The sequence below is a fragment of the Ruditapes philippinarum genome, unplaced genomic scaffold (genome assembly GCF_026571515.1).
Source record: "Ruditapes philippinarum isolate M1 unplaced genomic scaffold, ASM2657151v2 ctg9885_1_1_1_1, whole genome shotgun sequence".
In the NCBI taxonomy this organism is placed as follows: Eukaryota; Metazoa; Mollusca; class Bivalvia; order Venerida; family Veneridae; genus Ruditapes; species Ruditapes philippinarum.
Window position 1 is genome coordinate 12,801 of NW_026854085.1, and position 17,951 is coordinate 30,751.

Below are 17,951 nucleotides of genomic sequence, written 5' to 3' on the forward strand. Positions count from 1 at the left end.
AAATGCTCGCATGGGAAACACACTGCCATTTCAATTATACCATAACGAAAAAAAAAAAAAAAAAACATGGACATGTTAACAGAAAATATCAAATAAAATCGATTTGGAATAAATACATTCATAAAACATCAAAACGTGCATTTTTTTCTCTCTCTTTCATTTATAAAATTCACACCCACTTGCTCAAACTTTTCATCAAACATGTATGTATTAACCTTATTATAAGGGATAGCCTATTCATGACGAAAATCGTTCCAATATTTTCAACAAAGATCGATGGGAAGTTAACATTATACGTACAAAAACCCCGCTGACTAAGACCATCATTAAACAAAATCTTGGTTTACAGTTGCGCTCTACCCAAGATTGAAAAATAGCTTCGACTCGAAAATTATTTTCTTTGCTCTTTGATGAAGATGTTTTTTAGCAGTGACTTGAAGCACGATTACCACTCCTTATTTAGATGTTACATGTAGTTTACATGTTTCTTCTAATTACATTACATGAATGAAAAATAAAACTACAAATATAGCATTGTATCAAATATATAAATTTATTACATGAAATGAAAACAAAACAACAAATACCCCCTCCCCCACCCCTTTAAAAAAGAAGAAAGAAAAAGAAAGAAAAACTAAACAAAATCTACTTACATACCCGAAGAAAAAAGTAGTACTAGTAGTAGTAGAAAACAAATAATATTTTAATGATGGCCTAGAGTTAATTTATAAAGCCCACGTGAATATGGGGACATGATTGACGCATTTCTATGTTATTAGCAATCAATGGGATTCAAACATAACCACAAAATTGACACTTGCTATTTAACGTAAAGATGAGCAAAAATTCATTAATCAGCATAAAAAATCCAACAGTATTGATGAATCATATAAACTTTAAACATATACATAGTGTTTAAACGATAAACTTCTAAATCTAAAGAGCATTCATCAATGAATAAGGTACATAATGAGAAAGGTACATAGAGGTGTACATATGATTGTAATTGAATAATCCTTATAATTCAAAATATCTTAAATGGATTATCATATCTTTTAATCATCACTTTTTGGGGAAGAAAAATCAAGATTTGTATTGACTGAAATGCGAACAGTAAAGACAATGACCGGATGGCAAGGATGTGCCGGCTGTTCTGGGTTTGCACTGGTCGTTTGGGAAGATTCAGTAATCACTTGTAGGCTTAGGATTAAGTGTAATTATGTGATCACGGTATGCTAAGCTCTCTCGCCTCTTACCGTTGTGGGTTTGAATCCCGCAAGGGTCATATAATTACTTTATGTGAGAAAGCTATCCTGCCAAATTACTATATGGGGGCTCTACTCATCTGTCAACTCACGCATGTCATGAAATAATACAAGAAAGACATTATGTATCTTGTTTTTTCTATCAAAGATGAAAAGTCGCAATATTATTAAATAATCAAAAAACGTATGTAGTTTAAGTTTTAACCTACTCAGACCACCTATCAGTTGTTACACAATTATTATACTTATAACAAAATATACCTGCAAAAATATATACATTATAAACATTCAAAATACGTCTACAGAAACCTTGCAAATTGATGAAAATCACACTGTTGTATACAAGCTATAAACTGTCAAACGGCATGCCCAACATAGATATAACATACATACTGTTTGGACTTGGCATTTTGGTCTAAATGTTTACAAATATACAATCACATTCCAAAATTCGTCAGTAACAAAGACTCGTTTTAGATGATGGGTGTGAGTGGGGTGGGGGGGATAGAACGAATCCGGGCTTACTCTAGCGAAGTCTAATTTACTAGTGTTTACAAAAACATTTGCTTCTCTGCAACTTATAATGATTGTGAAAAACTTTTATTTTTTCAGGGATTTTTTCTTCTTCGTTTCATTTGTAAAAAAAGAAACTGTTTCGTAGTTGCAGATATCTGATGTTAATATGCCATGAATCAACATCTGTTCTAAGACAGTATAATTAAAAGAAGTATTATCTTTCTAAACAAGACTTGACAAAAGCAAAATAGGATTAAATTTGTTTCTTTATTTATATGAATCAAGCTGTAAAGTTCAGTTCACGGAAAAATAGATTTCTGGAATTGTCTCTCGTTTATAAAAGCAGGTATTTTATCGACTAAACCCTGCTGTGTGAGGAATAAAGACAAAACACCTTGTTGTACCGATATATATGTGCTTGAAATTCTCAAGAGTGTATAAGGAGTATGCTTCTTATTTTTATCTCCTATATTAAGTATAATGATTATTGCACGATGATTTCGTGCAACATGACTTCTACAACACTATATAACCACACTTTTCCTGCCAATTAGCCTAAGGAAAAAGTCAGTCTGATTCCAATTTGGCCCGATTTATTTCCAACACGCAACTTTGCATGTATTTTAGCTTCGTATAATCTTAAAGGTCTCGTCAAATAATAGATTTCTTCTGCGTTGTAAGTGACTTCAGATGTTATTCAAAAGTTTTACCAAATGTAACAATAAAAAAGAAGGAAACAATCCTTCCATCTTATGGCTTCTAGCGTACATTTTAAATTATGTTTTTTTTTGTTTTTTTTTTCAGATATGGTTAAGTTAGATTAAAAACACATCATCAAAATTAGGAATATATTTTCGACACTTTCTGTAGTCTTTAGAGCAAAAACATCTGTGCGTCTACATGAGGGGGGTGACTAAAATCTCGTTTGAACAAAAAGTTAGCGCTAGAAAAATGAAAAGTTATAACAATTTATTTCAGCATTTTATGGATCAAATGTCTTAAAATAGATTGAATAAAATCAATATTATGACATAAAAAAAGTAATATGCAAACAAACAAAGTAAAACAGTTCCTTGAAAAACACCTTAAATTCTAAGAATAAAAAAGAATTTCGTTTCAACAATTGCGACACTACACTTTCATCGTCTAATTCATGACAATTTTGCAAGATTTCTTTTTTCAAAATCATGTTTATAATCAGTTTTAACTCCGAACTTTACATTTCATAGTGTTGTACATGTCTTTAATGAGAAGAAAATGTTACAAGTGTGTAAATTTTAACGTAAATGTTTTGAATAAATTATATTTTTTTTAAAGAAAAAAAGGAGAATACAAAAATCGTAGTGATTTCCTACTAGTAGATAAGTCCGAAATTTTCCTAATCATGACGCAGTTTAAATAGATTTATGGAAATATATAAAATTAAAATTGCATGAAAATCATAATAAAAAATCATTTCTTGGTTTTTAAATCGCTCTGTTTATTTTTGTTATGAAATACATGTACACAATCGCACAAACATACAGTACATAATACAATCAAAATATATGTGCATACAGAAGTTCTCTGAGCAATACTTTTTTTAATGAATCCGTATTTATCCAACAGCGCATTGGAGGATGAAAATAACAACAAAATGTGGTAAAAATTCAATTCTTCAAGTTACCATAATTAATTATTAAAGAAATTACATTATCTTCAATAATTAAACTTGTAAACAAACTTTTCGTATGATTAAAATCATATGTAGTTGGCACAAAAAGCAACATAGAATAGAAAGTGGTGGAAAAAAAACAGAGCATGTTTTCCTTGAAGAAATATCAATTATTTCCTTTCAGAATGTAATAACTTTTGTGATAAAATGAATGATGAACTCATTTTGTCTCAAAAGCAATAAAGATGAACACATTTGATATGAATAAATAATATTTTGATTAAGTGTAATTTGAAATATAGCTTACACGTTTTAGAATACTGTCTCTTCCAAGGAAATATTACTGGGCATGGAATGTATTTTCTTTGAGCAAAATCAATACGGTGTATAAAAAGTTCTTTTGTTGCACTCTGACAACAATTTTCTTGATGAAATCATCATATGATCAATGAATGTTATGGTAACCGAGTGCCGTTAAATTTCATATTTTTTAATGTGTCTGTATCTAAAAAATCGCAATTGCTATTGGGGTATATAACATTCGCGAATGTTGCAAGGGGTTGAGTAATTCAACAATCGCAAATGCTTTGATAAGCGAGGGAAGTTAACAATCGTGAATTCTTTTAGGGGTATTGGTGTCTTACAATCGCAAATGACGTGGTGATGAATTGCAATCGCAAATGTTTAACGATTGTTACCAATTGGGAATTTTGTGCGGGTAGTTTACAATCGCAAAAACTGTGCTTGTATTTTATAATCGCGAATACTGTTAGGGTAGGTAATAATCGCGAATGTTTTTAGAGAAGTTAACAGTCGCGAATGCTGTGAAGACAGACAACAATCGCAAATGCTGTGAGGGTATTTAACAATCGCGAATGCTGTAAGGGTTGTTTAAAATCGCAAATGCCGTGAGGGAAGTGAACAATCACGAATGCAGTAAGGATAGTTAACAATCGCAAATGTTGCCCATTCTAATGAATATCACAATTTTGAATGCTGTAAAAAGTTTTAAAAGGGAATTTCACCCGATCTCTTGTAACCTGGCAATTTCGGTAAGAGGACCTTTGGTCCTCACCAATACTGTCAAATTAAGATGCATAAAAATCACGAATTTATCAGCCAACAACAGCAATGCAAAACATCTCGTTGTATAGGCGGCGAGAATTGACGAGATCTCAAAGAGACAAGAATGATATCAATGATTTATATGTAGGCGCGGAATTTCTGGATATCAATTTCCTTAATGTTATAGGCATACATGAAGTTTGTAATTTTCACGCGTTTAAAAACCTGTATAAAATCTACTTTTGAAATAGAAATTTTTGAAAATGGTATACTCACAAAGGCTTTTACAGAAACAATGTGTAAATAAAAGCAAACTTTTACTCTCAACTGGTATTGTAAAATTAATTTGAAAAAAGAACACTTCACAAAATATGTCACAAAAATAAATCAAAGCACTTATTATATAGTATGCATATAGAAAACCAATTATTCTCCAGCCAAAGGAATCAGTCCAAATAATCTGATAATAACTTTTTAACTTGCAACAATGTAACACTAAAAAACTAAATAGAAACATAATTTCAAGAAGGATTCTTTGGTGGAATGTAATATTCTAACTTGACATTACCGTCATCGTCTACCGTTTCAATCTGGATGGATGGCACTTCCTTCAGGGGACATGATGATTCTCTAGGCGACACAGGGTCATCTTCGTTAAACGAATCTTCAATATCATAAATATTCGCACTCCTTCTTGTGCCCATAACAAATTCATCACTTCTCCGTCGTTTAAAATACAAGACAACGAGAATCAAAACTGAAAACACCGCGACAGAAATTATACTTCCCAAGGACAAATAGAAGTAACCCGATCTCTCCTCACTTCCTGCCATCTCGGGATTGTTGGTGATGTTTCCATAACCGAGGTTCGGATAAATGACTGTGGCATTTGGACTGTATTCAAATGTTTCACTTGAATTGTGAAATCCTCCGGTCATTGTTTGACCATCGTTTGTCTGTGTACGGTAGACGCTTGTTGGAGAAATAATCTTTACAAATTCAGATTTACTTGCATCATATTTGGTTACAACAGTTTTCGTATGCAATGTCTCAAAATAGCCCGTTGGGTAAATATAAATATCCGCCTGACTAGAATCCGTTTTCAGTGTTTTAAAACTTGTCTGTAGCGTTGCAGACGGTGTAATAGCGGAAATAGTTCCCTCATTTATTTCCGGTTCTGGTTTGACCACAGCAGACGAAATTTCAGTTTTATATTTTACACTTTCCACCGGTTTTGTGAATTCAATCGATACAGTATTCCGGTAATCTGATGATTTTTCATTCGCATTTATATCCAAAACGTTATCATCCGAATCCACCCGTGAATCATTAACTTTTACACTTGTTGATTTCTTTATCGCTGACTTTGACGTATTATGGACAGGTGTAGGAGTAAATTTCTCACTGATAGAAAACGTAGCGCTAGAATCCGATACATTATATTTTGTAATAGGTAAAACGTTAAGCCTGGTCGGTTTACTTGAGTTTTTTGAATGAGTCGAGTTAATCCGTAAAACAGAAGTTTCGATCTCCGGATAATATATGCTCACTGGTGTGGCAGTGGATAATATTGAATTTAGCGTAACTCTTGTTATAGCATCATTAGCGCTTATTATCAACTTGGACTCCCACTCTGTTGAATTAGAAGAAACGATTTTTGTTATAAACGAATATGCATCACTTTCCGCGGAACAATTATCGTTCGGGAAATCCACAATAGCAATTCCCGATTGTGTGTTTTCACAATAGCCAATTATCAAAGCATTTGGCAGCAATTTTTTCACATTCTTTATTCCACAATCGCACTCAATTGGATTGTTCATGAAGTTTATTTCACGTAGAGTAGGTCCGTAGAATGCTATTGATCTCTTTAAGTTGTTAATGCGGTTGTCAGACAAATTAAAAACTAACAGCGAATGCCTGCTACCTAACAGACCTACAGGTAAATCAATTAGTATATTTGAAGAAATATCTAGATAAATCATGTTTACATTGTCAACAAATGTGGCAGCGTGTAGTTTGTAAATTTCATTACGTTGTAAATGCAGGCGTTTTAACTCCGATAAATGAATGAACGCCTCGCTTTCTATTGAAGATATCTGATTTCTGCTGATATCAAGGTGTTCCAACGTAGCGTTCTGCTTGAAAAGATTATTCGGTACCTTTTCCAAAATATTTTCACTGATATTGATAAATTTCGCACTCCCGCTGATATGGTGAAACAACATTGGACCGAGTGATCGCAACCTGTTTTTCGATAAATCTATTTTCTCTAATGCGTGCAGATCTTTAAAGTGTTCTTTCTTTAACCAAGAAAGTCCGACATTATGTAGATTCAAACTCCGTAGATGCCATAAGCCATGGAACCATTTGTTCGGTATGGTGTTTATTGAACTTTCCGAGAGATCGAGAGCCTCGAGCCCGAGCAGCCTGGAGAACAGATCTGACGGCATATCAACGGTCTCGTGAATTTCCAGATAGCGAAGATGACCGAGTTGCCAAAATACGCGTCTCGGTAAACTCTTAATACCAGTTAAAGATATATTCGTAACTGTTTTGTATAGTGTCTGTTTCTGAAAGAACTTTGACGGGATAGAATGGAGGTTATTAACCTGAAGGGAAAATTGTTTTACCGTCTTTAAATCAGCCAGCAGTTCTGCAGGTACTGTTTGTATCGACTGACTTTTTATTGTTACATTCGCCAGCGTCATATTAAGGGGAGATAATAATTTCTCCGGAATTTCTGTTGCACCAGTTATGTCCATTTTTAACGTAACAATATGATTCTTTTTAAAAAGATTAACAGGAATTTGGTTCTGGTGTGTTATCATATCAAGATTCTTTAGGCTAAACATGTCCAAGAAAGTATTTTCCTTGAATTCTCGTGCCTCTAGTCCATACAAAGCAGGGGTAAATTCCAGTCCGTATATGGTATATTTGTTGACAACGTTAAGAGGGTTACGGCTAAAATCTATACTTCCCTTGACGTCGCATCTCCTAAGGCGTTTTGGTTCAATTGATGTTAAATGATTACCAGCAATTGATACATGCTCTATAGTACCGTGATTACACAGAGTTTCAATGGTGTCCGGTTGTAACAGATTATCCGAGAAATCCAGCACCGACATCTGGTTCGGTAAAGTTGCTGGTACCGTTCGCAAACCATTTCCAGAACAATCAACTACGATCTTTCCAAGCATGACTGCGCATGTGCAAGGAAATATATCTAAAGTCTCGTCGCATGCGTTGATCTCGAACACCAGAGCGAGAAATAAAAATGTTAAAGCTACAGCACACACGTGCATCATTTTTGGAGATCCTGATGAAAGGGGCTGTATGATTCGGTTTACTTATTGTACTTTGCCCTGAAAACAAAAATTAGTTATCTGTAAGAATAATTAAAATATTATAACAACATTCAACTTTATTCAGCATAGTTATAGGCTAATGGCGATTCATTCACTGAGAAGTGTTAAGAAATTGTTGTTGTGGTTGTTCTTTCGTCTTACTTACAACCGACACAGTGTAACTATTATAAAAGTACAACCTACACATCAAATTAGATTTATTTAAAACGCTATATACGGAGAGGGAGGCAACTTATTTTAAGCATGTGCAAAAAATATCAATAAAACGATAGCATTCTTAAGTATGTTTGTGCTTAATCTGTACAAAATATTTCATTTATTTGTCATACACTTGTCATCGAATAAAAATACCTAAAGGCTGCAAGTCCCCAACCGAAACAAAACCACAAACAAATTTAACAAGGTTTAGAACTAACGAAACATGCCCGAGGGCATAATATCGAAGCCGCTCGTCTCATTTCAAACCTGAACCTATATAAGCTTCAGATAAAGGAGAAAAATGTAGAGTATCAGCGTTTTTTTTCTCTACTTTGGGAATGGTGCCGGTACCAGACTGATTGGGAAAAAATGCGTTATTTTGACTAAAATTGGGAATTTTTTAATGCATTTTTTCAGCTACAAATGAGATTAGACATCATGAATAAAGATAGCTAACAGCTTCTACTGTCTAGATAGAACTATTGAGTGGTGATTTATATGAATATGTTGGATTTAAATGATTTTAGAAAAATCACTTTGCCTTGTGGGCATTTTGAACAGTCATTTTAGGAATTTAACATTGGAAATTGGGAATTTTAATGTCTATTTTCTATTGGGAATGGTGCCGTTTTAGGGTAGCAGATATATAAAGAAAAAAAACACTGAGTATACATAGGTGAGATGTGCTCATCACATCCTCTTCATTATTACCCAAGGAAAATTCTTGACATTGCATCATCCTACGTGGCCTTGGCCTCTAACTCTGCGACCTGGTTCATTTGCATGACACAGTCTCATGATGAACATTTATGCTTAAAAACTAAATTCATGTAATTTGAAAGTTCCTCCATGCACGAAGAAGTTATGACATGGACAAGTTTGGACGCACAAACCTATACACAAACACTGAACAGTCATTAATTTTGACAACTATGCCGAGCTCAGCGCAAGCGGGCTCGACCACTAAGCATACTACTCCAAAGCATAAGCAAGATACAGTGCAGACAACCAAATTATGATATTTTTATTCGACCTTTGACATCTTGTGACCTTGACCTTCATTTTGTGCAAGACAACTCAACTCACCATTGAGAACATTTGTTCTAAGTTAAATTAAAATCCATCCATCTTGTGTATAGAAGTTATACTCGCAAAGTATGTTTTATTTTGTTTGACCTTTGACCTCTTGTGACCTTGACCTTCGTTTTGTGCAAGACTACTCAGCTCACCATAGAGAACATTTGTTCTAAGTTAAATTAAAATCCATCCATCTCGTGTATAGAAGTTATACTCGCAAAGTATGTTTTATTTTGCTATTTGACCTTTGACCCCCTAAGCGTGACCTTGTGCTTTGCCAGAGATACTTGATTTTTTGGCACGACATTTCGCCTCACAATGGAGAATTTTTTCTAAGTTATATTAAAATCCCTTTAGATAGATTTTAACTTTTTGTACAGAAACTTACAAAACATTAACATAGTAAATATTTGTCCGATTAAGATGACTACATATATCCAGACACGAGTAGCTTTGCATACACCGAATATAAAAATCAATAGTGTAATACGTGTATATAGTCTACGATATTGTATTATAAGATACGACGAAATTCAAGTCATATCGAGATTCTCACGAATGATCTTGAAAAATAAACATTGTCATGAAAAGATTTTTGATGATATTTAAAGAAAAATGTCTCAGCAACCGTATGCGCTAACTCACTTCTTTCAGTTTCATGTACAATAAAGATATTAGGTCATTTTCTTTCCGTGGTGCTCGTTTGGGCCACAGAATTGCACAATTCTGCATTATTTTTTCACAATGCCTGCATAATTTGCACTACACTGCGTTATTGAATATTCAAGGTGTTGAACGAACAAAAAAGACTAGCTGGAAACAATGTAGATACTAGTACGTTAGCTAAAATGTCAACTCACCGGGCATTTTAAATACAGAACAAAAAATCTTCTCGAAACCTTTAAAAACAAATACACCAAAAGCTCAATAAATATTTCTTGTCGCAACTATCATATCATATTTCTATTTCTTTCTTCATAATAACATCCTAAAGATCTTTTTCACCGGAAACCTTTTACATTCTTTACCCATATCATTTTTGGTCCCCTTTGAACTAATAGAGCTATCTCCTTAGCGACATGACTACCTCCTTCACGACAGAGCTGTCTCCCAGAACAAATATCCTATATTTTCTTTATTAACTAATGTTTTGATCAGTTTTCAATCTTATTTCATCTTTAAAGCTTATATCTTCTTGAAACGAATTTGTTGTTTAATCTGAATCGATGTTTATATGAAAATTGAAGGACAAGTAATTTGTTTCACGATGAACGGTCAATTTCAACGCTGAATTCGCTAACTGGGAAACTCAGCAACAACTACCTATCAAACACAATTATAACAACTTAACGTTTTCTGGAAATGGCATAGCATGATGAAAAACAATATTTTGTTCCGGAACATTGTATAATCTGCTATATAAATGAATATAATATCGGTACATGTATCTACAATGCCAATAACACCCAAAAATAATAATTTCGTAATTTGAGCCGCGTCACGACAAAACCAACATAATGGGTTTGCGACCAGCATGGATCCAGACCAGCCTGTGCATCCGCGCAGTCTGGATCCATGCTATACGCTATCAGTTTCACTACTTGTTATAGACTTTGTAAGCGAACAGCATGGATGCGCAGGCTGGTCTGGATCCATGCTGGTCGCAAACGCACAATGTTGGTTTTGTCGTGACGCGGCTCATTTTTTGTTACATCTGATACTAAATACTATCAACAATATTGTCTATTGTATTACAGACATTCCATCATAGACCAATTCACTTTAACAAATATATGAAGTACGTGACATTTGCCTTTTATAGCACTGTTGAATGAAATATAAAAAATCCAATGAAAGAAAGAGGACACGATATTTATTATTTATTTAATAAGCAGTACCAACAAATGGATCAAGTAATATTTCCAGGCACAACATCTTGTGTCAAGAAAAAAACGTCATGAAATGTACTTTTAATACTTGTGTATAATTGTGTACAAAATTCCCGCATCCCACTTCTAGTTTTCAAAAAAATGTTAAACGTGATATTCATATCTATGCACGTAACAAGAGTGTGAGAAGAGTCAATTGATACTTGCTTTTTAGCTGAACCAACATTTATGATGACACTTCCGGGAGTAAGCTGTCTGTGAGAACGCGTCGCCTTAAAGCAGCATACCTCCAGATTTCATTCTTAATCATTTGATGTCATGAAAATTTTGAAAATGTATTTAAAAGTGAAATATGGAGAAGTGAACAAAGATGGTAAGTAACTTTTGGCAAACAGCATTTACAATCCACTTACATTACCAAAACGAGGTGATATTGAAAATAAGCAAAAATAATCACGCAGTAGAAAAAAACCATGGTGATAAATACATGTACTGCAAAATTAGTCATAAATCGCACATAACATGTAAATTATTACTTGAATATTGAATTATTTTCTTCATTGTTTAATCCTTGAACATTTTTCTCAACAAGTTTAATTTTCTTGAAATATTTTGGCTTATCTGGAGGCATGCAGCTTTAAGGCCTTGGTTCTTATGCATCCGTCAAACCGACTTGACATTCTTAAACCGTCTTTTCCCCCTTTTCTTTTTGCTGTTTGTTTGTTTATTTTGCACTGACATGACGTTTGAATGCGACCTTTTACGGGTCTTCAGTAAATTCTTGTGGCGTACTACAACTCTACGACGTCAATAGCGTAAACTTTCCTTTACCAGGAGTGTTTCCTCAGTGTTGCAAAAATACGTTTTCACTACCTTTTATTGTATATAGACTTTGCAAAAATGAAAACTTTAAACGCCTAAGACGTTTGATAAATTCGGTCGTGTCGCTAATACACTTATTTCCTATAGGGATGCTGTGACGACGTCATAAAAAAACATCAAAGTTGTTTTACCTTGACATACTATTATGGAACGCCGTGACTGTCTTATGTAAACAAAATTTTGTTATCTTGTGAAACGATGATATTATTTTGTCGTTTGAGCATGTTAACATGTGCAATTTACATCATGTCTTGTCAAAGGAACATGTTGACTTGTACAAACATCATGTTAACTTGTCAAATTATTATGATGACATGTGCAGACAATATGCTAACTCGTCAAAGTATCGTGATGACGTGTGCAAACGACATGGTAACTTGTCAATTGTAATGATTACTTGTGCAAACGACATGGTAACTTGTCAAAATGTAATGATGACTTGTGCAAACGACATGTTAACTTGTCGAATTATTGTGATGACATGTGCAAACAGCATGTTAACTTGTCAAAGTATAATGATGACTTGTGCAAACAGCATGTGAACATGTCAAATTACCATGATGACTTGTGAAGACTACACGTGAACTTGTCAAAGAATAGTGATGACTTGTGCAAATGACATGTTATCTTGTATCATGCTGACATGTCAAAATGTACTGTTAACTTGTCAAAGTATTATGATAACTTGTGCAAATGCCATGCTAACATGTCAAAATTCCATGATGACATGTGTAAACAGCATGTTAACTTGTCGAATTATCGTTATGACATGTACATACATCATGTTAATTTGTCCAAGTATCTTGATGACTTGTGCAAACGACATGTTAACTTGTCCAAGTATAATGATGACTTTTGCAAATGCCATGCTAACTTGTCAAAATTTCATGATGACATGTGCAAACAGTATGTTAACTTGTCAAATCATCGTGATAACATGTGCACACAACATGATAACTTGTCCAAGTATCATGGTGACTTGTGGAAGCGACATGTTAACTTGTCCAAATTTCATGATGACATGTGCAAACAGCATGTTAACTTGTCAAGGTATCGTGATGACTTGTGCAAACTCCATTCTAACTTGTCAATGTATTATGATGACTTGTGCAAATGCCATGTTAACTTGTCAAATTATCATGATGACTTGTGCAGACAACATGTTAATTTGTCAAAGAATCGTGATGACTTGTGCAAAACACATGTTAACTTGTTAAGGTATTATGAGCATGTCATTACGATAATTCGACAAGTTAACATGCTGTTTGCACATGAAATCGTGACAAGTTAACATGTCGTTTGCACAAGTCATCATTACATTTTGACAAGTTACCATGTCATTTGCACAAGTCTTCATTATACTTTGACAAGTAAACATGTCGTTTGCCAAGTCATCACGATACTTTGACAAGTTAACATGTTGTCTGCACATGTCATGATGATTATTTGACAAGTTAACATGCTGTTTGAACAAGTCAGCATTGTCTTTAGACAAGATATGATGTAAATTGCACATGTTTTTGTGCTTAAATGACAAAATAATATCATAATTTCACAAGATAGCAAAAGCATTTATAAGATAAAGACAGTCATGGCGTTCAATATTCTTTACCGTTTAGAGTCGCCAATTACATGCCAAAGTTAAACAATTTTTGTCATACGACGAATGTAGTGTGTTAATAGACGCACCGTATTACCGGCGCCAGTGATGCAGATCACTGCAGTGATGGCAGATAGCTGAAATTTTCCGCTCGGTACAGATAGGTTATAAATGGTTGGTATTGTTATATTACACAAATACGACCCATTTCATTGCTATGAAACTATTTTCAATTGACTGGAGATTACTATTAGGTAATTTTGGACTCGTTGTTTCCTGTTTTAGACTATTTTGAGCGGGTTAAAAGTGACAGCATCGGAAAATCCCTGAAAATTTCTGTTTTTTGTTCCGATGGGAAAAAATGCTGCCGTTGTAGGCAGATACTTATTTTAAATGCTGCCGTCGTTCTAGCTGCGTCCTAGGACAATATGATGGAAGTATTTTCATACAGTGCGGTCTTTTCATGGTGATGCATGAATATATCAGACAACAAAATAAACATTTATTCTACTGTCAATATATTAAGTGAAAAATGGCCGTTTTCAATGAAAAGCCTCCTGTTACAAGTTCAAACTGCTATATGAAACTATGAAAAATGCTTCAATACTGATGAAACTTGACACAAATGTTGACTAGACCATAGCCTATGTAGCAACATTCTTAATCGTAAAATTCCTGTTACCATGGCAACGAAAGGCGTCTCATTATTGCGAAAAAAAATACTATCTGCATTTTTTTTTCTTTTTATTTCATCAAAACTGATTTCTAAGTGCTGCAACTTCTGAGATAGAGTGAAAGACTTTTCAGCGTCGGTTACTAGCTTCCCTAAGGTCGATCTGAGGACATTTTTAGCCTGTCACATGTCAAAATTTTTCTTGGCGATGAGGGATACTACCCCCCCCCCCCCATTCAAACCCCCAAAAGAAAAGGGGGCACATCCCCCTTCTGGCAACCTCCTGTTGTATCATTTTGATGGGGCGGCGCCGAAAAAGTTGTCAATTTTTTAACAGCATTTCTCAAACGAAAAACAGTGTTTGGGGCTTAAATATGGCATTTTTGCACTGTTTGAGGCCTCAAAAAAAGGGGGGCAAAAAGACGTCAAAACACGTCTATATTTGAGGTAAAAAGTTAATAAACTTATATAGCGCAAAGCCTTATGCTAAAAATTAATTTACTTCTCTAAAATGAAAAACTTCTATTTTGAGACAAGCGAGCAAATATTGTGTAACGGCAATATATGTGAAACCTTGCCGCAAGAGGTCGTTCTCACATTAATATTATAGGTACTATACCGGTATTTTAGAACAAAGGCAATTTCTTTCAGTATAGTTCTTGAAATTATCACACCCGATTTAGCGCGAAAAAGTTTCTTTGTCAATTTTAAGAGTTCTATTGATCGTTCTGCCGAAATTCATTTTCAATATCAATAAACTTTCATGGCACTGCCAGACGTTTCACGCGTGACTTTTACTGTCAGCCAAACTTTTGTCAAAATTACTCATATGAATAAATAAAACCTTGTCCTACTGCAAATTTTAGACATCAATATAACAGTAAAATAAAAAAGAACTGAAAGTTTTAGACATCAAAATAACGCGCAAAGTTAAAAGAAAATATTGTTTAGCCAAATTAGACATGCATTGTTGATTTTTCTACATATATGCCTGTATGTCTGAATAAAATGTTAAAATATTAAGAAGCGCAAAAGACTTACATGAAAAGTCATTTTGATTTAATCTCGACTTAATATCTATCTTTCAAATCAATCCTCTTTACAAATATTATTCGACAGAAACCGTCTGTAATTCCATATAACACATCTATATGAAGTTTGAGTTTAAAACTATTTAAATCTGATTAAAATACTTATTTGAAAGTCATGTGCTTTTTAAGTACTCATTGGAGCTGAAACGGAAACAACTTATTTTTACATGCGTTGACATTTAACACTATATAATGTATGAGACCATATGATCCTAAATTGTCACATGTAAATGATATATTGTCATGATTCATATGCTGATCTAAATTTGTATTACTTCTCAACCTATTTTCAAACATGTGCCAAATACGACTTTTTTTTGCCCTTTTATCTAAAAAAAATTTTTATTTCTTGTATGACAAAACGAGTAATGTACGCTTATATACAGGAATGTATCACCTATTTGAAAATTATGCGTGACCTTGACACAAAAAAATAAACGTATCATAGCAAACTTTTGCAAGCCATACTTTTATTATATACTTATAAATGAAATATTGAGAAATATTGATGAAATAAAATGCGTATTTTCATTTTCCGTATTTTCACTGTAAAAATTTATTTTTCACTGCAGTGAAACATATTTTCCGTATTTTCACTGGTGTCTTGCCGGACTACTTTCTTTTAAATTCTGCCAGTACACAAAATTTAAGGGAAAGTCTTTCAAATTTTATAGCAAAAAAGAGAAAAATGTATATAATAAACAGAAAATTCAAGTTTTTTCTATAAATACATGATTTATTTTCATCTTGTGGCATGAAAATTACCATATTTCACTCGTGGCTACCGCCACTCATGAAATATTTATTTTCATACCACTCGATGAAAATAAATCATGTATTTATAGAAAAAACTTGAATATCCTCTATTTATTTTTCTCTTCAAATTTCCATATTTCTCATCAGAACTGTTAATTTTATAAACTTTTAACTATTTAATTGCCGTAACAGAATATGTTTTTCTGTTCAATGGTAAAGCGTGACTTCATTTTAGCGGGAAATATAGTATTTTTGGACAAGGGTAACAGTCTGTTGGCGAGGGGAAACAGACTGTATAACTTAAGGCTGTAAAATAATTGATATGCGAAGGAAAATGAACATGGTTGCTCTATCAAATATCGTTCTTGTTTGAATCGACTTGCGGCATTTCAAAATGTGCAAGCATGTAGACACTTGGGGTTAGATCCTGCCCACCAACGTGATACGCCCCTGTAAACACTCTATCAAAAATATTATAATATTTAAACATCAGACATCGGAATGGAACATCCGTTACAACGTAGTCTCAAGTCTCAATGACTTGATGGTAAACAATATTTTTCATGTATGTAAAAATTGTTTGAAAACCAGTTTTATTGTTGTAACGGATGTCCCATTCGTGTTTAAATATTATTAAATAAGATATTTTTGGTTGTTTACGGGGGACTATCACGTTGGGGACAGGATCTACCCCCCAAGTGTCTTTGTAAGCATTTATTCAATTGATAGGAGTTGGTATAAAATACCAGGACATGTCCGAATACTATTACACTATAAGAAGAACATGTCCTTATTAAATATTGTCAAATAAAACATATTTTCTTTATAATAAACCTTCAATTTGTCCTTTAATTGAATGAAATTTATGAATTACATAAATTTTAAAGAAAATAAGTGCCTCACGTGCTTCGATTTTCAATTTTCGAAGAAATCCCGGGAATGACTTTTATATAGTCAGTGTCATTAAACGCTTGATTATATACTTGTTAATTAATGGTAGACAACTCTCATTACTATTCTATTTCAACATGTTGACAGTTGTCTCCAATAGTTTAAGCAATAAGTTTAATCTTGTCAATTTTCTTGTTGTTTTATTTTATTCATTTAATTTATTTTTATTAATTCATTTATATATATTTATTTTTTTTCTTATCTTTTTTTTTTATTTTATTTATTTATTTATTTATTTTTTTTTTTTGGGGGGGGGGGGGGTCTTTGTTTGTCTGTTATTTAGTTGCATGTTATATGTGCACAGATTTAGTAACTTGAAATCATACCAACTGTTCTGATTAAAGTTATTGTAGCCGAAAAATGTGCCTACAGTAGTCACTACTGACATTATATATCTGTCCTTCCAAGAAGTGCCTGAAGTAATAAAAGGGATGCGGGGGTTTCCTCTACCAGAAAAGCTAAAATAATAGCCATTTAATTTTAACAAAGTGTCGGGGTGATTTCAACAAAGGGCCTACATGATAAGATATTTGTTTTGTTCATTGGTCAGGTTCTGGTAAAAGTTTTAAACCTTTTTATGAAACTCAAAGCTTTCTTGAAGAAAATCGAAACATTATTCTACCCTCCTGACTTTCTTCCATATTTAACAATGTTTGTATCTGATTTTCATGCAGTCTTCGTGAAGATTTTCTTTCCGTCGATGGTTCTTGTGTGTCCAAAACATACAAAACGTATTATACGGGACTAAAACAGAAATTTTCCACGAAATCTGACAGGAAAAAAGATGCTGAATATTAAAGAAAAAAAAAACTTATTTGATCATTGCGATTTGGCTCCAAAACATCAGCTGTCATATATTATTGGATACTGAACAATATTTAATTGCTTAAAAGGGGTGGTGAGAGAGGGTAACGTGTAAGGTATATGCATTAGGTGTAAATTTAAAACTAATAAAATTTAATGATC

At 33.4% G+C, this 17,951-nt stretch overlaps 1 protein-coding gene across 1 annotated transcript; it reads right to left on the minus strand.

Annotated features, from left to right (window-relative positions):
- Window positions 1–2,715: 2,715 nt before the first annotated feature.
- LOC132738883 (uncharacterized) lies at window positions 2,716–7,841 on the minus strand. Its single transcript, XM_060726493.1, has one exon. The coding sequence runs from the start codon at window positions 7,806–7,808 to the stop codon at window positions 5,022–5,024; it is 2,787 nt and encodes a 928-aa protein (XP_060582476.1). The 5' UTR covers window positions 7,809–7,841; the 3' UTR covers window positions 2,716–5,021.
- Between the last annotated feature and the right edge of the window lie 10,110 nt (window positions 7,842–17,951).

Coding starts and splice junctions, on each gene's coding strand:
- LOC132738883 (XM_060726493.1), bottom strand. CDS start 7,808: ATGATGCACGTGTGTGCTGTAGCTTTAACATTTTTATTTCTCGCTCTG.